This window comes from Papio anubis, chromosome 17, assembly GCF_008728515.1.
Source record: "Papio anubis isolate 15944 chromosome 17, Panubis1.0, whole genome shotgun sequence".
Lineage (NCBI taxonomy): Eukaryota > Metazoa > Chordata > Mammalia > Primates > Cercopithecidae > Papio > Papio anubis.
In genome coordinates this window covers 33502654-33525414 of record NC_044992.1, presented here as the reverse complement: position 1 = coordinate 33525414, position 22761 = coordinate 33502654, and the positions used below count along the sequence as shown (strand labels likewise).

The window sequence follows — 22761 nt, the reverse complement described above, 5'->3', positions numbered from 1 at the left end:
CTGAAATGATCTTGATTTGTTTACACATTTTAATGTCTGATTCTCATTACTAGAATACAAGATCTATGATGTTAAGAGTTTTGTCGTGTTCATTGCCAAATACAGAGTAAGCAATCAAGAAATGTTAGCTCTACTATATAGTAAAAATATACGGAATCAATTTTGGATGAGGAAAAAAGTCACATGTATTTGTAGTCTTAATTCACTGGAATAGAGGTATTTAAATATTATTCTTTTGAAAAAAACAGTCATCTAGTTTCCCAAATAACATGTGGAGAAATGACACTAGGAACATATTACTTACAGTTTCGTATGTAACAACTGGCAACTGATGACTTTGCCAGGAGTTCCATTCCCAAATCCTGTAATCTGCCAGAGTTTTCAGTTCCACATGCAGCCAGAGCTGCCTGGTCAGCAGAAAAAAGGCTTGTCTGCATGTCTCCAGAAGCGGCAATGCTGCTTTTTATTTCTGAAAGTGTATTCTTTACATCAGTTTTCATACATCGAACTTCGGCCATTTGAGTTTTGAGTCTTTTTAACATCTTTAAATCAGAGGGCACTCGCCACATTGCCTGCTGCTTCCTTTGGTCTTTATCTTTTCGAGAATATGATGCTTCAGAGAAATTGACAAGTCATGTTAACAAACGTTAATATTCATGAAATCATTTGTATACGAATATATGCAAATTTGATGTGTAAAATAAGCTAGGGTGCTTTACTTGATATCAACAATAAAACATGCACTAAATTCCGTTAATGAAAATAAAGATAAAGAATCCTAACTTATTCACACCTTCAGTTAGAATCTGAGTCACATCATACTCAAATTTGAATTACACATTTAATTCTAAAAGTTTAAAAGCTGCCCTACTGCCTTGTGCTTTCTTCTTTAAACTTCTCCACTTTTCTAAAACTTTCTGCAGAGCTTTTATTATGTTTATAATTGAAAAAAACGACAAAGAAGATCTAGAAGCCAAATACTTTGTCAAATCTGCCATATATAACATTATATTAAAAATATGTATTGCTGGCCAGGCACAGTGGCTTACGCCTGTAATCCCAGCACTTTAGGAGGCTGAGGTGAGAGAATTGCTTGAGGCCAGAAGTTCAACGTCAGCCTGGGGAGCATAGTGACACCCTATCTGTACAAAAAAATTTTTTTGTTAGCTAGGCTTGGTAATACCCTGACTGAACTTCCATTTCTGATAATTTTCTCAGAATTGTCAGTTTTCTGAAATACAGTCTGAATCTAACCACTTCTAAAATAAAACAATGGCTCTCCATGCCTACTATGAATAAATTCCTCTGGCTAGCATGCAAGTCCTTTCATAGAATGGACTCAACACGACTTTCTAGTTCTACTTACCACTATATGTACCTTAAAATCTGGTTCAACTAGATTACCTGATACCTTTTAATACTCCTTTACATGGTTAAGAACATGAATTTGAAGTTAATCTGACAAATGTTCACTAAATATGTGTTGAAATAAATACACAGAAAAAAATAAACATCAAAACCTAAGCAGGCCAGGTGCAGTGGCTCACACCTGTAATCCCAGCACACTCCGGGAGGCCGAGGCAGGTGGATCACTTGAGCTCAGGAGTTTTGAGACAAGCCTGGCCAACATCGTGAAACCTGTCTCTACAAAAAATTAGCTGGGATTACAGGGATTCACGCCTATAATCCCAGCTACTCAGGTGGCTGAGGTATGAGAATCACCTGAACCCATGAAACGGAGGTTGCAGTGAGCTGAAATCCCGCCATTGCACTCCAGCCTGGGCAACTCTGTCTCAAAAACAACAACAACAAAAACAAACAAACAAACAAAAAAGGACCCAAGCAAGCCTTTTCAATAAAAAGAAAGTCATTATCTTTCTGCACACTAGCTTACCAACATCCCTTCGCTGAAAGGTATTTTCATTTGGCTTCCATGAGTGTTTCTCTTGGTTTTTCTCCTTTCTAAAAGCTCTTTATCTGGCCCATCTTCCTCACACTCACTAAAAACAGATGTTCATCAGGATTATGTTCCTGGCTCTCTTCTTTTAAAATATTCTCAAAATTCTTTTGCAATCTCACACCCTTGGTTTTAATTATCCAGTATCACCTCCAGAAGAATAACTGTCTGTATTCCAGTTTTTTGTTTGTTTGTTTGTTTTTTGAGATAGAGTTTCACTCTTGTTGCCCAAGCTGGAATGCAATGGTGCAATCTCGGCTTACTGCAACCTCCGACTCCCAGGTTCAAGCCATTTTCCTGCCTCAGCCTCCTAAGTAGCTGGGATTACAGGCACCTGCCACAATGGTGGGCTAATTTTTTGTATTTTTAGTAGAGACAGGGTTTCACCATGTTGGCCAGGCTGGTCTCGAACTCCTGACCTCAGGTGATCCACCAGCCTCAGCCTCCCAAAGTGCTGAGACTACAGGCGTGAGCCACTGCACCCAGCTCCAGTTCTTAATTTTTAGCTGTCTACTGGTCCTCTCTAATTTGAAGTCACACTGTTATGCCCAACTCAAGATGTTTAAATCAAAAACTTGCTTTTTCTTTCTACTATTTTCCCCACCCTCATTATCATCAGCATTTTATCTATGTTTGAAATGCAGATAATCTCATTTGTATTATTTTTACACAGAAAACTAGTTGTTTTTTTTTTTGGAGACGGAGCCTATATCTGTTGCCCAGGCTGGAGTGCAGTGGTGCGATCTCGACTCACTGCAACCTCCGCCTCCCGGGTTCACTCCATTCTCCTGCTGAGTAGCTGGGACTACAGGTGCCTGCCACAACGCCCAGCCAATTTTCTGTGTCCTTGGTAGAGATGGGGTTTCACCGGGTTAGCCAGGATGGTCTTGATCTCCTGATCTCGTGATCCACCCGCCTCGGCCCCCCAAAGTGCTGGGATTACAGGTGTGAGCCACTGCGCCCGGCCAAAAATTAGTTTTAAACAGAAATCTTACTGTTTAGTTTGCATTTTTCCCAATGAGACTGAATATTTTCAAAAACACGATTTTACCTGTCTATAAAATATACCTTTATATGGTTATGCTGTAATTTATTCAGCTATAACTGTATTGTTGAATATTTTTAAACATCTGATTGTTTTCTCTTTGGAATATACTCCTCAAACTTAAATTCCAGGTTTAAAGGATATAGATATTTTAAAACTACTGCAAAATTGTCCTTCAAAAAGGTTAAATCAACTTACATATCCACCTATGGAATCAGAACCTGTCTGTTTCACTGGGCCTTTGCAAACACTACTTGTCATTTAAGTAAAACTTTATATAAAGCATACTTGGCGCACACGTAAAAGGCAACTATTTCATAACCTGAAGACAGTCTTTTAAACTGAGGATCCAGACTTTCAGGAAGTATATCTGGCTCCTAGGAATGAAGAAGCCTAAATAATCTGGACTCCATGTCTCTACACCAGTAGAGGAGCTCTATTTCTCTGTTACTTACACAGAGGTTCTGCCTTGGACTTTGATTGAAAAATGAGTTCTCTTGCCTTAAAACTGCATCAAAATCAGAGTTCTAAATCATTGATTTGATGTATATAATACTATTGTTTAAGAAGGTAGAAAAATATTTGTCATATATTTTTGAATATACTGAATACACTTTAGAAAGCATTCCAACAAAAATGGTTTTTAAAATGTAGTTTTTAAAGGCAAATCCTTAGTTGTCCAAAATGACTCTACCCCTGAGTTTTAAAAAGCCCATGTTTGACTATACAAATCTCCATTTTATTATAGTAACACAAATGTAATTTCCATTTAACAAATAACCTTTGCACAGAAAGCATTGCTGCCAACTGGTGTACATTTTTAGGCTATTGAACATCGAAGAATGAGTAAGTCACCTTTTTCTATGTTCAATTTAGATACAGTTCCACTTGGAAGTAAGGGAATTCATGAAGCCTGACCAAAAAAAGTCCATTCACAAAGAAGATAACTGTATTTCATATGGATCATACTATCAGGCAAAATCTGAGTAGCAAAATCATAAAAAACCTTCTTGTGGGCATTTTTACTTTGTTTTTGCACAAATCACCTTTGAACGTAATTTAAAAATTAATTTAGTTTATATAAATATCATTTTTAGGGTATACAATGAAAAACACAGAAATATACCATGTTCCACACATAGCTGAAATACTTAAATGAAAATCCAAGAGTTCTTTTAGACAGCCACAGAAAAAAAGGAAATTATCACTGGTATTATTTTACCTGTGGGCTGCAGAAGTGAAGCAGGTGGGCGAGGTTGTAAGCCCCACAAATTTTCTATACTGCTCCGGTCCTTAAGGTCCAACAAATGTATTAAAATTAATGGATCAATGTCTAGTAAACTACTGGTAGCAGCAGAGCATAAATGTGTTCTTCTTGATATTCTACTACTGGAACCCACATAGCCATGGTTACTACCTGCAAAAGAGGTGTAGAAAATGTATGATATACGTATCTGCACAAATTTAGCTATATTTAAATGAAAAAATGAACTGGTTAACATTATATGAATACTTGTCTATGGACCTATCTCTTAGGAGTTCAGGTTCATGATAAGAAGCAGAAAGAAGGAACCAGATGGCCAGAGAGTTGTACACTAGCACAGTGATTGAGTGGTGGCCTCACTAGTACTTAGAACTCAGAAGCAAGCATCAACCCCATCCTGAGCCCTAGAAAAAAAAAGATGACAATGTGTACAATGTGCACAATCAGAGGGATGAGGGGTGAGGGTGAGGAGGAGATTATATCCCGTGACCACCTGGTTTTAGACGAAAGACGACAAATTCCCATAGTATAACAGATTACAGAGTATTAGACACCAAAATAGGAATCTCATCCAAGTCTCTGGACAGCAAAATGTACAGGTCATGACGGTTTGGTAGACTTTTTCTACTTTGATTAAATAATGGGGTACAATTTGAAGTTTTCGGACTGTCATGTTAATGACTGATGCATATTACAGATATCTGTAAGCAGATATTATGCCTATACCCCTATACTGGACTATGCTCTTTAAGCCAAGAAAAGCATCTGACTTTTCTCTAGCACCTAGTTATAATGCATAGCAAATACCAGGTATGGAAATGTTGCTTAAAACTGACCTTCTTCAATAAAGCTGTTTAAATATATTCTAAAGAGAACATTTTTTAAAAATGCTACATGCAGGAAAGTAGATAATATAAAATATTAAAAAGTCAGGTTCTGACTACTCATGAGTATTTCAGAGAGATCCAGAAGGATATAACTTAGGAGGAAAGCTCCATTATTCAGAAGCTTCAAGCCAATTAATAATTTATGCTTTTCACATCCTCATGTTCTCACTGTCTCCCACTTCTATCTCCTCTTCTAAGGATTATTATCTCACTGATAGTTTTTCTTCCCAGCCTCCGTAAACACTGCAATTCCTATTAAATAACAGAAAACGATTTCCCCTTCACATTGAACAAAAACAAAAACAAAACACTTATTTTTTTTTGAGATACAGTCTCACTGTTGCCCAGGTTGGAGTGCAGTGGCCCGATCTCCGCTCACAGCAACCTCCGCCTCCCGGGTTCAAGCGATTCTCCTGCCTCAGACTCCCGTGGCGGAGACTACAGACATGCGCCACCACACCCGGCTAATTTTTGTATTTTCAGTAGAGACGGGGTTTCATGGATGGTCTGGATCTCCTGACCTAGTGATCCACCCGCCTCAGCCTCCCAAAGTGCTGGGATTACAGGCGTGAGTCACCGCACCCAGCTGAAAACTGTTTTTACCTCTTTTCTTTTACTAAGGAATTCCCAAATTGGGTTGTATGTCAGTCACCTGAAGGAGTTTTTAAAATTACATCCTAGATCTACTGAATAAGAATACTAGGGGTAAGAGGCTGGGTGCAATGGCTCACGCCTGTTATCCCAGCACTTTGGGAGGCCGAGGTGTGTGGATCACCTGAGGTCAGGAGTTCGAGACCAGCCTTGCCAACATGGAGAAACCCCATCTCCACTAAAAGTACAAAAAAATAGCCAGGTGTGGTGGCAGGCACCTGTAATCCCAGCTACTCAGGAGGCTGAGGCAGGAGAATTGCTTGAACCTGAGAGGCAGAGGTTACAGTGAGCCAAGATCACACCACTGCACTCTAATGTGAGTGACAGAGTGAGGCTCCATCTCAAAAAAAAAAAAAGGATACGGGGGTGAGATCCAGGACTTATTCCCAAAAAGCTACTCAGACTATTCTTACGTATAGTAAGCCCAGTAGCCCAGTGAATGGAGTTTACCGCCCTAATATCTGGTTCTCCTTTAAAAATGGAAGTTGCTCATTCTTCCATGTTAAATGCACTTACAGTAGAGAAAGCAGTGTCTCCTGTTTCTCACTGCTTTTTCAGGCCATTATTCTCACGACTGAACAATAACTTTTTTTTTCCCCCTGTGGGTATGACCTTTGGCTACTCTCCTTTCAAATGTTCCCACCTTTCTTTTCTTTTTTTTTTTTTTTTTTTTTGAGACAGAGTCTCGCCTCCCAGATTCAAGTGATTCTCCTGTCTCAGCCTCCCTCGTAGCTGGGATTACAGGCATGCGGCACCACGCCTGGCTAATTTTGTATTTTTAGTAGAGACGGGGGTTTCTCCATGTTGGTCAGGCTGGTCTTAGAACTCCCGACCTCAGGTGATCAGCCCGCCTTGGCCTCCCAAAGTGCTGGGATTACAGGCAGGAGCCAGTGTGCCCGGCCTATGTTCCCACCTTTCTACCCACTATCAAATTTCCCCACAGGCATCAAAGACTGGGTTGGCATCGATTTCAGTTTCTCTCTTTCCAAGCTATTCTGTGTGTCTCATATATAAATGTACAGCCCAATGAATACTCATAAAGTGATCACACCCAGATGAAGAAATAGATCATCAGTACCCCAGAACCCCCTCCTATGCCTCCTAAAATTGCTCACTACTCCTACTCTACAAAAGTAATCTTCATTCTAACTTAAATTACAGATTGGTTTTGCCTGTTTGTATTTATGTAAAAGTAACCGAGTATGCTCTTATGCTCTTCTTCTTTGGTCAACATTATTCATGAGATTCATCTATATGGCTGTATATAGGAGTAGCTTATTCATTTTCTTTAAAAAAAATTTTTTTTTTAATATCCTTTTTAAATATTTTTCTTTTTCTTTCTTTTTTTTTTTTTGAGACAGAGTCTTGCTTTGTCACCCAGGCTGGAATACAGTAGTGCAATCTTGGCTCACCACAACTTCCACCTCCCAGGTTCAAATGATTCTTATGCCTCAGCCTCCCGAGTAGCTGGGATTACAGGCATGCGTCATTTCACCCAGCTAATTTTTTCTATTTTTAGTAGAAATCAGGTTTTGCCATATTGGCCAGGCTGGTCTTGAACTCCTGGCCTCAAGTGACCCACATGACTCAGCCTCCCAAAGTGCTGGGATTACAGGCATGAGCCACTGCCTCATTTTCATTATTACTGTGCAGCATCAGTTTATGAATATATCCAATTTATTTCTCTATTCTATTGGAAAACAATTTGGGTTGCTTCTAGCTTTTGGCTATTAAGAATAAAGCTATGCAGCCAGGCACAGTGGCTCACGCCTGTAATCCCAGCACTTTCAGAGGCCGAGGCAGGTGGATCACGAGGTCAGGAGTTCAAGACCAGCCTGGCCACGATGGTGAAACCCCATCTCTACTAAAAATACAAAAATTAGCCAGCCGTGGTGGAGGGCGCCTGTAATCCCAGTTACTTGGGAGGCTGGGGTAGAACTGCTTGAACCCGGGAGGCAGAGGTTGCAGTGAGCTGAGATCACGCCACTGCATTCTAGCTTGGGCGACAGAGTGAGATTCAAAAAAAAAAAAAACAACTATGCTTCTGAAGTTCACATAGGGAAAAAAAAAACCTCATAAAAAGACAAACGGATCAGTGACAGGTTCTTCTCCATTTGTGCCAAGCGATATGAATCTTGCTAAAATGTCACACTGATATACTTGAGTTCATTACAGCATACTGCCTGTATGTATTATCATGACACTCAAGGCCCTATTACAGTCTAGTCCTCAACTACCTTTCCAGAATATTCTACATTTTCACATCCTTTATTTTGTTATAAATTACATACTGATATTTACAATCACAAAATCTTGTAATGATCAGTGCTGGATTTTCATTTAAAAATTATGCTCATTCATTTTTCTAACATCTGTGGGCCAGGTGCAATAGCTCACGCCTGTAATCTCAACACTTTGGGAGGCTGAGGCAGGAGGATTGAGGCCAGAAGTTGGAGACCAGCCAGGGCAAGAGAGAAAGACTGCGTCTCTACAAAAAATAATTAGTTGGGTGTGGTGGCATCTGCAGATGTCTTCTTATGAGAACTGCTTTTAGTTTATTCAGTTATTTGAATTTAAGTGAAAGATAATTTATGTTGGCCGGGCGCGGTGGCTCAAGCCTGTAATCCCAGCACTTTGGGAGGCCGAGACGGGCGGATCACGAGGTCAGGAGATCGAGACCATCTTGGCTAACACGGTGAAACCCCGTCTCTACTAAAAAAAAAAAAAAACTAGCCGGGCATGATGGCGGGCGCCTGTAGTCCCAGCTACTTGGGAGGCTGAGGCAGGAGAATGGCGTAAACCCGGGAGGCGGAGCTTGCAGTGAGCTGAGATCAGGTTGTAAATATCATTCTAATCCAGATTATTGCCTCACTGAATCCAGTGAGTAGGAAAAATCCAGTTTGTATTTGCTGATTGTGTGTGTGTGTGTGTTAAGAGACAGGGTCTTGGCCGGGCGCGGTGGCTCAAGCCTGTAATCCTAGCACTTTGGGAGGCCGAGACGGGCGGATCACGAGGTCAGGAGATCGAGACCATCCTGGCTAACACGGTGAAACCCCGTCTCTACTAAGAAATACAAAAAACTAGCCGGGCGAGGTGGCGGGCGCCTGTAGTCCCAGCTACTCGGGAGGCTGAGGCCAGAGAATGGCGTGAACCTGGGAGGCGGAGCTTGCAGTGAGCTGAGATCCGGCCACTGCACTCCAGCCTGGGCGACAGAGCGAGACTCCGTCTCAAAAAAAAAAAAAAAAAAGAGACAGGGTCTTGCTCTGTCACCCACGCTGGAGTACGGTGGCGCAATCATGGCTCACTGTACCCTCGAACTCCTAGGCTCAAGCAATCCTCCTGCCAGTCTCCCAAGTAGCCAGGACTACAGTCACCTGAGTCAATAAATATTTCTTGTTTCAAGCTATCTCCTTATTTAATACGGTCTATAAAATGAGATTATTAAGTAAACATTTAACTTTATACCTAGCTTTTATATAAGCCCAACCATCTCCTTTTTAACGCATAACATAACATCGTAATTCTCTAGATGACATAACTTTTTAGACAATTGTATAGTTCTAAAACATTAACCAGGCCTGGCACGGTGGCTCACATCTGTAATCCCAGCGCTTTGGGAGGCAGAGGTGGGTGGATCACTTGAGGTCAGGAGTTTGAGACCAGCTGGCCAGCATGGTGAAACCCCATCTCTACTAAAAATACAAAAAAGCCGGGAGGGAATGGTGATGCATGCCTGTAGTCCCAGCTATCTGGTAGGCTGAGGTAGGAGAATGGCCTGAACCCAGGAGGCAGAGGTTGCAGTGAGCTGAGATCGTGCCACTGCACTCCACCCTGGGCAACAGAGCAAGACTCCGTCTCAAAAAACAAAAAACAAAAAACACATAAACCATTCGAGGCTTGAAATGGACCTTCATAATAAGCATATAACAAAAAAGCAGGCCGGGCACGGTGGCTCAAGCCTGTAATCCCAGCACTTTGGGAGGCCGAGACAGGCGGATCACGAGGTCAGGAGATCGAGACCATCCTGGCTAACACGGTGAAACCCCGTCTCTACTAAAAAAATACAAAAAACTAGCCGGGCGAGGTGGCGGGTGCCTGTAGTCCCAGCTACTCGGGAGGCTGAGGCAGGAAAATGGCATAAACCCGGGAGGCGGAGCTTGCAGTGAGCTGAGATCAGGCCACTGCACTCCAGCCTGGGCGACAGAGCGAGATTCCGTCTCAAAAAAAACCAAAACCAAAACCAAAAAAAAACCAAAAAAGCATTTCCACACTCTGCCCACTGTCACCCCGATCTAGCTTTTTCACTGCCTTGGTTTAAAAAGCTTTTTATTGGCCGGGCGTGGTGGCTCACGCCTGTAATCCCAGTACTTTGGAAGGTCAAGGAGGGCAGATCACGAGGTCAGGAGATCAAGACTATCCTGGCTAACACAGTGAAACCCCGTCTCTGCTAAAAATACAAAAAATTAACTAGGCGTCGTGGCATGCGCCTGTAGTCCCAGCTACTCGGGAGGCTGAGGCAGCAGAATGGTGTGAACCCAGGAGGCAGAGCTTGCAGTGAGCCAAGATCATGCCACTGCACTCCAGCCTGGGCTACGGAGCGAGACGCCATCTCAAAAGAAAAAAAAAAGCTTTTATTTTAGTATAGTTTTAGGTTTACAGGAAAGGTAAAAATACAGACAGTTCCTGTAAAACCCAGACCCAATTTCCCCAATGTTAATACCTTTCATTACTATGGTATATTTGTCACAACTAATGAACCAATACTGATATATTATTAACTAAATCCTATTGAGATTTTAGTAGTTTTCCCCTAATGTTCTTTTTCTGTTCAGAGTCTCACCTAGAGTATTGAAATACATTTAGTTGCTCCTGTCTTTTTAGACTCTTCTGGTCTATGACAGTCTCTCAGATTTTCTTTATATCTGAAAAGTATGTCAAATGTTTTGTAGAATGTTCCTCAATTAAGGGTATGACTTTTTCCCTCATGATCAGATTGTCTGTGGGTTTTTAGAGAGGGAAGATACTACAGATATAAAGTACCATTCTCAACATATCAACATGACTTATCACTTAAAATACTATCAACATGCTATCAACATGACCTATCACTTACAATACTAAATTTAATCACCTGGGTAGGTAATGTTTGCCAAGTTTCTCTACTTTGAAGTTGTTTCCCCCTTTTGAAACTGTACTCTTCAGAAGCAAGTAACTAAGCATAGCCTACAGTTAAGGAGTAGAAGTTATATTTCATCTCCTTGAGGAGGGAGTATTTAAATAATTTGGAATTCTTTTGTATGTATACTGTCATATTCTAGCTAATTGTTCATAAATCCACTCACCTTTATGTTATAAATTACTTAGTGTTGTATTTTCCAGGTAGGCATGATATTTAACAAATTTGTGCCAAATATATAAATTTCCCAAAGCATATAATAAAAATAAACTGGTTCATTATTATGTCTTCAACATCTAGAATTCAGTGCCTGAATTATTAAAGAACATTCAGAATTATAACACAGGTTCCATAAGAACAGGAATATCTTGTTATTCAATATTGTATCTCTAGATAGTAAAACTGTACACAGTTCAAGTGCTCAGTAAATATTTGATGAATATATAATTCAAAAATGTAAACTCTTCTTTACCCTAAGTGTATATAAATGTTATATACAAGAATTTCCCTACCACACAGTTTAAGAGAGGAAAGAATGGACCTAACTAAAAGAAAACACACAAAGCTGAAAAGTCAGTCAGTCAGTAAGACTTAATGCTATGCCAGACAGGGATTAAGTCACATGCTCCCTATACTTAAAGAATAAACTACATTCTACCTCCAAACAGGGTTTCTTCTTTTTTCTAGAAGCTAAGCAAGCACTGGCCTCAAGATAAGCAATATTGAAACAATTGCAGCTTACTGACTGCCAGATGCTGACTGACTCACTCCCCGTTCTACAAGCCATAACTACAGAGCTTTCATTGGACAAAAGACTGATTTCAGTAACTTTCTCCTGTTAAGAGTCCCCAACCATGGACTGGTTCTGGCCCGTATACAGAGGTTGAGCATTGAGTGCCTTTGTGTCGTTGGTTTTACCTTTTGACAACAGGGCCTAATTGTAATGCATTTAAATGTTCAGTCCCCAGTCCAAAGTAAACATGAAATGCATGTAACATGCATGTTTGTCTACTATGCATGCATGTGTTCCCCTCTTCATGATATTCATAGCTCCTCCTATACCCTGTTGAATCCATTTAGTTGTACTTGGCCAACTTATTCATTATCAATTCCTATGTTACCCTTCCCTCCTGCAAAGTGCCTGCTTTTAGTCTTTACCAGAGGCTATACTTCACAGCTTGTCAGGATGGCCAGTCTTTATAAGAATTAAAGCTTTCTCTCTAAATTTGTAGATCTTGTGATTCTTTGAAGTTCCTCCTGACTAAAGAATGACACAGAGGAATGAGAGAAGTAAGACTAAGGAAACAAACAGGAATCCAGACATAAAGGAATTTATGTGCCATGTTAACAAGTTTGGACTTTATCCTATAATAAATATAATCCTTAAAGAGTTTTTAAGTAGAGAAATAACATGATTAGATATTATTTTTCATTATTTTTATTTCTTTTTTTGAGACAGGGTCTCACTTTGTTGCCTAGGCTGGAGTACAGTGGTGCTATCTCAGCTTACTGCAGGCTCCGCTTAGGGCTCAGGTGATCCTCCCACCTCAGCCACCCAAATAGCTGGGACCACAGGCAGCAATTTTGCCACCACATCTGGCTAACTTTTTTTGTATTTTTTGTAGAGACAGGGTTTCACCACGTTGCCCAGGCTGGTCTCAAACTCCTGGACTCAAGCAATGCACCCACATCAGCCTCCCAAAGTGCTGAGATTACAGGTGTGAGTCACCAAGCCTGGCAGAGAAGTAACACGATTAGATATTAATCAGAAAGAAAAAAACACCCTCATTCTGAATCCATGCTGTAAAAATGGATTCATGCTGTAAAAATGGAGGGGAACAATAATAAATACAAAGAACCCAGGTGAAAGGCTGTTGTGAAAGACAGAGGCCTAGACTAGGAATGGAAAAGGAGTGGGAGTATCAAATGAATTTACGCACGATTTAGGAGACAGAACCAACAGATCTTGGTAATACACTAAAGGTAAACTTTTAGGGAGAGGAAGAAGTAAAGAATGTATAGCACTATCAATCAGGGTAGCTACTGCTGACAGGCAAGCTGGCAGATGAAAAGACAGTAATTTGTGTTTGGGAGGTGCTGAGTCACACCAAGATAAGGGTTTGGAAATTACTGGAAAGTCAAAGGCTAAAGAAAGAACTTGAAGAGTAATCAGTATATAGATAGTAACTGAAATACAGGTGTGGATACGATTACCCAGGATTAAAGTCAGGAGTAGAAAGAATATAGGGCTTAGGTTGGAGTTGAAATGGTGAGGACTAGTATTTAGAAGTCTTTAGTTATCCAAGCATATTAAGAGTATGCCAGTGTTGGCCAGGCGCAGTGGCTCACGCCTGTAATCCCAGCACTTTGGGAGGCCAAAGCGGGCGGATCATGAGGTCAGGAGATCGAGACCATCCTGGCTAACACAGTGAAACCCCGTCTTCACTAAAAATACAAAAAGTTCTCCGGGCGTGGTGGCGGGTGCCTGTAGTCCTAGCTACTCCGGAGGCTGAGGCAGGAGAACGGCGTGAGCCTGGGAGGCGGAGCTTGCAGTGAGCCGAGATCGCACCACTGTACTCCAGCCTGGGCAACAGAGCGAGACTCCGTCTCAAAACAAAAAAAAAAAAAAAGAAGAATATGCCAGTGTTCACACTGAGGAGAACATGGGTAAAACAGAAACAGTAGAAAGCTAACTTTTAATTACTCTAGCCAAGATTCACTACTTAATTAAATAGATCCGAGAACACACAAAAAAAGTACTCATTATATAAGTCAGTTCTTCCCAGGAGAAGCAGTGTAGTTTGGGAGAAAAATGCTGGGTCCACAAACCCAGGACAATCTGGAGTTCTAGTCTGGTTGTACTAACAACCAGCTATATGACCAGGCAACTAAAAACCATAAAATGAGCTCTTTAAGATCCTTTGTAAGTCTAAGAGTCAATTATTCCATTGAGATCATTCTATAGTCCAGGAAGATATACAAATAAGACTTTATATCAGAAAACAGTATAAAATATAAGCATGGGATACAGACAAAACTGGGGATTCAATTACTCTCATTTACTAAATTGCTAAAAGTTGGCAAGTTGCTGTAATTTCTCTATCCATCGGTGAATGTACCACCAGAATTTTATTAATATAAGGCATATAAAGTGCTTCTCACAGTGCCTGGTACATAAGAACATTTTTTAAATGGTAGCTATTATTATTAAGTATCTTTAGTAATGAACTCTAAAAAATCCGTATTACAAGATGTAGCACTTCCAACACCACGAACCATGTACAAGCAGTGGCTACCACCTATTTAAAATATAATACGGTCAGAGAAGAGCAGGGAGAAAATAGAATGGCTTGGAGGCAGTGGGTGACCTCATTACCTGCAGGTCCTGCAGCTGCATCTTCCATGAGTTCTCCCTCTTCTAATTCCATGTTGTTATATTCCACATCATTTTCTCCAGACCTAAGAATATACAAAATCCATCATTCATATAGAGCGATACAATAAACGTTTTTCACACCTCAACAAATTTTATGATATGCAGATTTTTCTGTGAAATAAGATATTTCTAAATACAAAAAGGAGAAAGATTTTTTGTCACTATCCAAATTTAAGTAGTGGTAATGTTATTGTTTAAACAACCTTCAAAAAATATCGGCCAGGCACGGTGGCTCACGCCTATAATCCCAGCACTTTGGGAGGCTGAGGCGGGCGGATCACAAGGTCAGGAGATTGAGACCATCCTGGCTAACACAGTGAAATTCCCGTCTCTGCTAAAAATACTAAAAATTAGCTGGGCTTGGTGGCGGACACCTGTAGTCCCAGCTACTCAGGAGGCTGAATCAGGAGAATGGCGTGAACCCAGGAGGCGGAGCTTGCAGTGAGCCAAGATTGCGCCACTGCACTCCAGCCTGAGGGACAGAGCGAGACTCCATCTCAAAAAAAAAAAAGAAAAAAAAAAATCAGCCATTTCTTCTTACAAAGCTAAGAAAAAAAAGGAATTAAAAAATATATATATCAAGGCCAGGTATGGTGGCTCACACCTGAAATCCCAGCACTTTGGGAGGCTAAGGTGGGCGGATCACCTGAGGTCAGGATTTCGAGACCAGCCTGGCCAACATGGCAAAACCCTGTCTCTCCTAAAAATACAAAAATTAGCTGGGTGTTGTGGTGGGTGCCTGTAATCCCAGCTCCTCAGGAGGCTGAGGCAGGAGAATCGGTTGAACCTGGGAGGTGGAGGTTGCAGTGAGCCCAAGATTGCACTACCGCACTCTAGCCTGGGCAACAGAGCGAGACTCTGTCTCAAGAAGGACAGGACAGGACAGGACAGGACAGGCCAGGAAAGGAAAAGAAGATTAAAAAAAAAAGAACTGTGTCAGGCAAAAAAAAAAAAAAGAAATAAATGAAACACTAATAAATCTAAGAACCACTGTTAAAAGAAATTCCAGCTTCTGAGAACTGGTAGCTTAATGGTAATAAATTAGGCTTAAAATATTACAATTTAATATCCAAAAAAAAAGGCCCAAATTACTGTTTATGACTAAATACTATTTTTCCAAAAATAAAATTTCGGAAAAGAGGGTACTGACTAGGCCATACAAAGTCTCTCATATTAAAAAACACTCACTATTACTTTATTTTAAACAACAAAGTACTATTTGAAACAGTACCAATCAATGATAGTCTTGGATATTTCAGGAAATCTCAAGATAAGCATCCAGCTTGACAATGTAAGGAGCTCTGCAGATCTGCTCGTTAGTCAAACTGGTGACAATTATTTTAAAAACAACCACTTAACGACTCTGGAAATGGTCCCAAGGGTATACAGCAAATGAAGAAACATCTACTCAAAAAAATCTATAAAACCTGGGTAAGACAAGTGGGTATCCGCAGGATTTGAACCAAGACCACTCCGCTTCCTAACTTGGCGTTACAGAAATTCCACTCCAGATTGGTGCAGTGAAGACAATAGGCCTCCCACTTCCCAAGCTTCCAAGAGGAGGGCTATATTCCTAGGAGTGGCAAGATATCTCCATTTCTCATTCTGCCCCCAGCTACCTATTGCTGATGCTATAGTACGGGCACACACCGCCAAGAGGTGGAGACTCCCTTCTGCTGAGACCCACTTGTGGAATAGAGGCTCTACTTGGATGCAGCATGATGAGAATACTGGGGCCCAGATCATCCCTGTCCACGCTTATTCATAAGGTGGAGGTCCCAAGCCTGAAAAGGAAAGAACTAAGGCTACTGTCCCCAACATCCAGTTAGCTCAGCTTCTAAAGTAAGAGAGGTATACTTTTATCCTCACTGCAACTTCAAAGTTTTGGCTCAGAGATTTTGCCTACAGGGAGAAGCAGAGAGACATACAACACTCAGAGAAACACACAACACTATTAACAGCATCAACAAAATACAGTTGGCCTTCTATATCTGTGGGCTCTGCATCTGCACATTCAACCAACTGTGGATCAAAAATATTTTTTAAGGCCTGGGGCGGTGGTTCATGCCTGTAATCCCAGCACTTGGGGAAGCCGAGGCTGGAGGACTGCTTGAGCCTAGGAGTTCGGGGCCAGCCTAGAACAACATAGTAAGGCCACAGTGAGACCCCATCTCTACAAAAAATTTAAAAATTAGCCAGGTGTGTTGGCAAGCACCTGTAGTCCTAGCTACTTGGAAAACCGAGGTGGGAGGATCACTTGAGCCCAGGAGGTCGAGGTTGCAGTGAGCCGTGATCACAACACCACTGCACTCCAGCTTGAGTGACAGGGCAAGACTCTGTCTCAAAAAATAAAGTTGGCTGGGTGCGGGGGCTCACGCCTGTAATCCCAGCACTTTGGGAGGCCGAGGCAGGTGGATCACCTGAGACCAGGAGTTTGAAACCAGCTTGGCCAACATGGCAAAACCCTGCCTCTACTAAAAATACAAAAAATTAGTCAGGCATGGTGGCAGGTGTGTATAATCCCAGCTACTCAGCAGGCTGAGGCAGGAAAACCGCTTGAACCCGGGAGGTGGAGGCTGCAGTGAGCTGAGATTGTGCCATTGCGTTCCAGCCTGGGCAACAAGAGTGAAACTCCATCTCAAAAAAAATAAATAAAACAAAACAAAATAAAGCCATGCACAGACTTTTTCCCCTTGTCATTATTCTGTATACTATAGAGCATAACAACATAGCATTTACATTGTATTAGGTATTATAAGTAATCTAGAAATGATTTAAAGTATAGGGGAGGATGTGTATAGGTTATATGCAACTACTCTGCCATTTTATATAAGAGACTTGAGCATCCTCAGATTTTAGTATCCAAGGAGGGGGTCCTAGAACCAATACCACAAGGATACTGAGGGACAACTGTACTAGCAAACAGAATCCCGCAACATATAAAAAGAATCATGAGTCAAGCGTGATGATGCACACCAGTAGTCCTAGCTACTAGGAAGGCTGAAGCAGGTGGATTACTTGAGGCCAGACTTCAAGGTTACCGGTAGCTATAATCATGCCACAGTACTCCAGCCTGGCCACAAAGCAAGATTTTCTTAGGAAAAAAAAAAAAATTTCTGGGTGTAATGGTTCACACCTGTAATCCCAGCACTTTGGCAGGCCAAGGCAGGCGGATCACGAGGTCAGGAGATCGAGACCATCCTGGCTAACACGGTGAAACCCCATCTCTATTAAAAATACAAAAAAAACTTAGGCCAGGTGGTGGGAGCCTGTAGTCCCAGCTACTCGGGAGGCTGAGGCAGGAGAATGGTGTGAATCGGGAGGCGGAGCTTGCAGAGAGTGGGTATCGCGCCACTGCACTCCAGCCTGGGTGACAAAGAGAGACACCGTCTCAAATTAAAAAAAGAAAAAAAAAAAGGACGGCCAGGCAAGGTGGATCACACTTGTAATTCCAGCACTTTGGGAGGACGAGACGGTGGATCACGAGGTCAGGTGTTTGAGACCAGCCTGACCAACATAGTGAAACCTCATCTCTACTAAAAATACAAAAAATTAGCCAGGCATAGTGGTGGGTGCCTATAATCCCAGCTACTCAGGAGGCTGAGACAGGAGAATCGCTTGAACCTGGGAGGCGGAGGTTGCAGTGAACCGAGATCATGCCATTGCACTTCAGCCTGGGTGACAGTGTGAGACTCTGTCTCAAAAAAAAAAAAAAAAAAAATTACACGCTATGACCAAGTGGGATGTGTCCCAGGAAGGCAAGCTTGGTTTAAAAATCCAAAAATCGCCAGGCGCAGTGGCTCACACCTGTAATCCCAGCACTTTGGGAGGCTGAGGTGGGAAGATCACCTGAAGTCAGGAGTTCAAGACCAGCCTGGCCAACGTGGTGAAACCCCGTCTCCACTAAAAATACAAAAAAAATAGCCAGGCGTGGTGGTATGTGCCCGTAATCCTTGCTACTCGGGAGGCTGAGGTGGAAGGATCACCTGAACCCAGGAGGTGGAGGTTGCAGTGAGCCAAGATCGTGACACTGCATGCCAGCCTGGGTGACAGAGCAAGACTCCATCTCAAAAAAAAAAATTTATCCACATTAATGATATTCATTAATTAGTTCATCAATAGGGCAGAAGGGAAAGCTCTTCCTTAAATTGCAACTAATGAATAAGAAATAATGGAATTAGAAAAACACCACTTGGCAATCAACACAGTAACCTTTTTCAAGCAACACTCATCAAGGGGTGTCAAAATTCACAGGAAAAAGTAGGAAGAAAAATACGATATTTACAGTCCCATACACAAGATACTTATTAATTATAAAGGAAAAAGTAGTAATTTTGGAGTGCAGAAATCTGGCGGATGCTACCTCAACCAAGTGATCAAAATTAACCACAAGTAATGGGACATATTGACATCATGCTCCACTCCCACATGATGCAGTGAAAAGGATACATTATCATTTCCGTAGTATCCCTGCCAAAACTGTGTAATCTCTATCTAATCATGAGGAAACTTCAGACTAATCCAAATTGAGGGACTTTCTACAAAATAAACTATTCTGTATTTCTCAAAAAGTATTAGTCATGAAAAACAATTTTTTTTTTTTTTTTGAGACAGTCTCGCTCTGTTACCCGGGCTGGAGTGTAGTGGTGCGATCTTGGCTCACTACAAGCTCCGCCTCCTGGGTTCATGCCATTCTCCTGCCTCAGCCTCCCGAGTAGCTGGGACTACAGGCACCCGCCACCACGCCCGGCTAATTTCTTTTTGTATTTTTAGTAGAGACGGGGTTTCACCGTGTTAGCCAGGATGGTCTCGATCTCCTGACCTCGTGATCCACCTGCCTTGGTCTCCCAAAGTGCTGGGATTACAGGTGTGAGCCACCGCGCCCAGCCGAAAAACAAATTTCTAAAAAAGTAACCCAGATGGAAGATAACTAAATCGATTTAACAACTAAATGCAATGTGATCCTGACAAAGGACATTACTGGCAAATTTTTAGAAGGTTACAGTATTACATCAATGTTAATTTCCAGATCTTGATAACTATTCTATAGTTATGTAAGAATATCCTTGTTTTTAGAAAAGTAGACAATGAGAAGTATATTCAATCTCAAGTGTTTCAGAAAAAAATTACAGAGAAATATAAAGGAAAATATTAATAGTGAATGAATCTGTGTGAAGGAAATATGGAATTCTGAACTTTTCTTAGGCATAAAATAATTTCAAAATTCCAATTTAAAAGGTAAAACAAAAACAAAAATTATTGGCTAAGAGCCCAGAGATTAGAGGGAGAAAACTGGCTATTGATTCAACCTTTCAAAAAAGTGCTGAATGTCCCTACTTTTAAGGGTGAGTTAGTTAATATGCTTCTAATAATTACCACTTAAATGCTTTACAGTAGTAAAGTGGGACACTCACATAGTTTCTTCATCAATATCATTTTCTTCTGTATTACTTGTTGCTGTGGAACTAGCAGAGGAACTGCTGCCATCTAGCTGATTTACTTCATCCTCATAAACAAGATCCAGATCCAGATCTCCATCTGAAAGCTCGTGCTAGATCAATGCCAAGAAAACAAGACATCTATTCCAAATGTTTCTACTCAGTTGATCACCCCATCCACCCCATAAACCAAGCACCAAAGAATAATATAGTTATCAAAAAGCTATTTTCTGCTTCTGTGCCTCAGCTGCTGAGCCCTGTGGAGAAAAATCACACAACCACAGTGACATCATTTTACTAACTTATGCGTGCCGCCTTCAGCTGGGCCCTCCGTGTGACTGGAATCCTTCACATATTCCACATCAGCTTCCTCACAGAGCTATGTTTCAAACCATCACTCCTCAGTTCTACCTAATTTTACCATTATCAAGGTCATTAATTAACACTGTCACCTATCTGCACAGAAAAAAAATACCCACTATTAAGCAAAAACTTCCCCAACTTTCAGCTGCCTTACCTGCAAACTCCACCCTTCCTTTAACACCCTTCCTTTAAGTTTGTCAAAGACTAACTGCTTCACCTGACTGCTCCATTCCAAACCCTATTATCTCTAGTTTATCAAAGCACTTAATCTGTGCATTCTCTCGACCCACTGGGTCCTTCATCGTAACTTAAAACTGAAGTATCTCATATTAAAAATTACTACAAAAAAACCCAACTATCTAGGCATCCCTTCTTATGTAAAAATATCAACTACTTCTTAAATTCTTATTCTGGATTCTGGCTGTTGTTTAGCTGGGATAGAGCCTGGTTATCTACTAAATCCTAAATCATTCTACCTACATAAGTAATGACAAGGTATGTACTAGTTTCAGTGAATGAAAATAGAACACCTGGTTTTTTTTCTTTTTCTTTGAGATGGAGTCTTGCTCTGTCTCCCAGGCTGGAGTGCAGTGACACAATCTTGGCGCACAGCAACCTCCGCCTCCCAGGTTCAAGTGATTCTCCTACCTCAGCCTCCCAAGTAGCTGGGATTACAAGCAAGCATCACCACACCCAGCTAATTTTTGTATTTTTAGTAGAGACAGGGTTTCACCATGTTGGCCAGGGTGGTCTCGAACTCCTGACCTCATGTGATCTGCCCACCTTGGCCTCCCAAAGTGCTGGGATTACAGCGTGAGCCACCGCACCCGGCCAGAACACACTTTTAAAATCCACAATTTATGATAGTTTAGTTTTTAAAATGTATATCACAGTTTGTTTTATAGAATGTATTGTTTTATTTCAGAATCTTGAAATGCTTTGATTCAACAACTTCTGACTTATTAACATTTACATAAGGGCATATATACATTATTAATGGAAATCAATGGACAATATTTTTAGCCTACTGTTTCAGCACATAATACGTTAAAAGCCATGATTCTACTGTTTCTATTATCAAACACAAAAATCTAAAACTGGCCTCATTATTACATGATAATCTTCATTCTGAATCTTCTCCTCCTCTTCTTCATCCTCTTTGGCCTCTCTTATAGAAGCTGTAGTAGGACCACCCTCAAGAAGCATGTCAGAGCACGCAGACTTCTTAGCTCGTGTCTCCGGAACATCATCATTTTGGGGGCTAAGATGGTTATCTGGTGGTGACAAATCTCTTGACTTCTGAGTTCGAGATAGCTCAATAGTAAGTCTCTTTTAAAACAAGAAAAGCACAAATATTAGCCATAGCTCACTGGCACAGTAAAAGATGTTTCTAGCTAAAAAAAAAATGCATCCAGACCCTCCTAAAACCATTTCTTTCTTTCCTTATTTATTTTTTGAGAACTGTCTCACTCTGTTGCCCAGGCTGAAGTGCAGTGGTGCCATCACAGCTCACTGCAAGCCTTGAACTACTGGGCTCAAGAGATCCTACTGCCTCAGCCTCTCAAGTGGCTGGGACTGGAGGCATGTGCCACCATGCTTAGCTAATTTCATTTTTTATTTATCTTGCTACGTTGCTCAGGCTGGTTTTGAACTCCTGGGCTCAAATGATCTTCTGGTCTCGGCCTCCCAACATGCTGGGATTACAGGAGTGAGCCACCTCACTTGGCACCATTTCTTAAACTATTTCTCTGAATCCCTACTGCCTTTTATTTATGAAAAAAATTGATGACAAAGATAAACTGCCCCATATATGCTCATCTTCCTTCTTTCATATCCAGCCTAAGCTAAACATACAAATAGCAAACAGTATAGTGAATACAGGTAGTTTTAAATAGTACATTTAACATGAAAATCTCTGAAAGCATGTATTTATTCATATTTTCCTCCCTGACCTATTAACGATTCTCAGCACTCCAAACCTTCCGCCACATCCTAAGTTCCTAAGGGAAATGAAACATTCCTTAGTTTATCATTGTAAAATAAAAATTCATCAATTAATCTTCTCCAGTGCTCATTCAACAATAGTTAAGAGTTCAAGATGGGACAACTTTTAATTGTGCTATAGCCTAGAATCCTCTAAATCCAAGATAACTTGTGGAAGAGAAACTAAGTCACTGACAGAAACACAAAGAGCTTACCTCAAACTACAGCCACACTGTTCAAAACAACTTTATGCAATGACGGAAATGCTCTAGATTTGCAGTACCCAATGCAAGCACTTGAAATGTGGCTACTGCAACTAAGGAATTAAATTTTTAATTTTAATCAAGTTAAATTTACAGACCAGGCACAGTGGCTCACACCTGTAACCTCAGCACTTTAGGAGGCCAAGGCAGGCAGAGTGCTTGAGCCCAGGAGTTCAAGACCAGCTTGGGCAATACGGAGAAGCCCCTGTCTCTATAAAAAATATAAAAACTAGCCATGACACCTGCTCAAAGTCAGAGCTACCTGGGAGGCTAAGGTGGGAGGACCACCCAAGCTTGG

General features: G+C 41.2%; 1 protein-coding gene across 14 annotated transcripts in view; it reads right to left on the bottom strand.

The window, feature by feature from the left end:
• Positions 1 to 22761, bottom strand: part of TRIM37 (tripartite motif containing 37) — a 127098-nt gene that overhangs the window by 49222 nt on the left and 55115 nt on the right. For all 14 annotated transcript variants that reach the window (XR_004179279.1, XM_021928242.2, XM_031657047.1 and 11 more), the window contains 5 exons: positions 21331 to 21546; positions 19831 to 19967; positions 14357 to 14439; positions 4225 to 4419; positions 305 to 613 (listed from right to left, as the gene is read on the bottom strand). Coding sequence is in view for 13 of the 14 variants with exons in the window: in XM_021928242.2 (XP_021783934.1) it covers positions 305 to 613; positions 4225 to 4419; positions 14357 to 14439; positions 19831 to 19967; positions 21331 to 21546 (940 nt within the window). In the remaining variant the exon portion in view is untranslated. The remainder of the gene's footprint in view (positions 1 to 304; positions 614 to 4224; positions 4420 to 14356; positions 14440 to 19830; positions 19968 to 21330; positions 21547 to 22761) is intronic.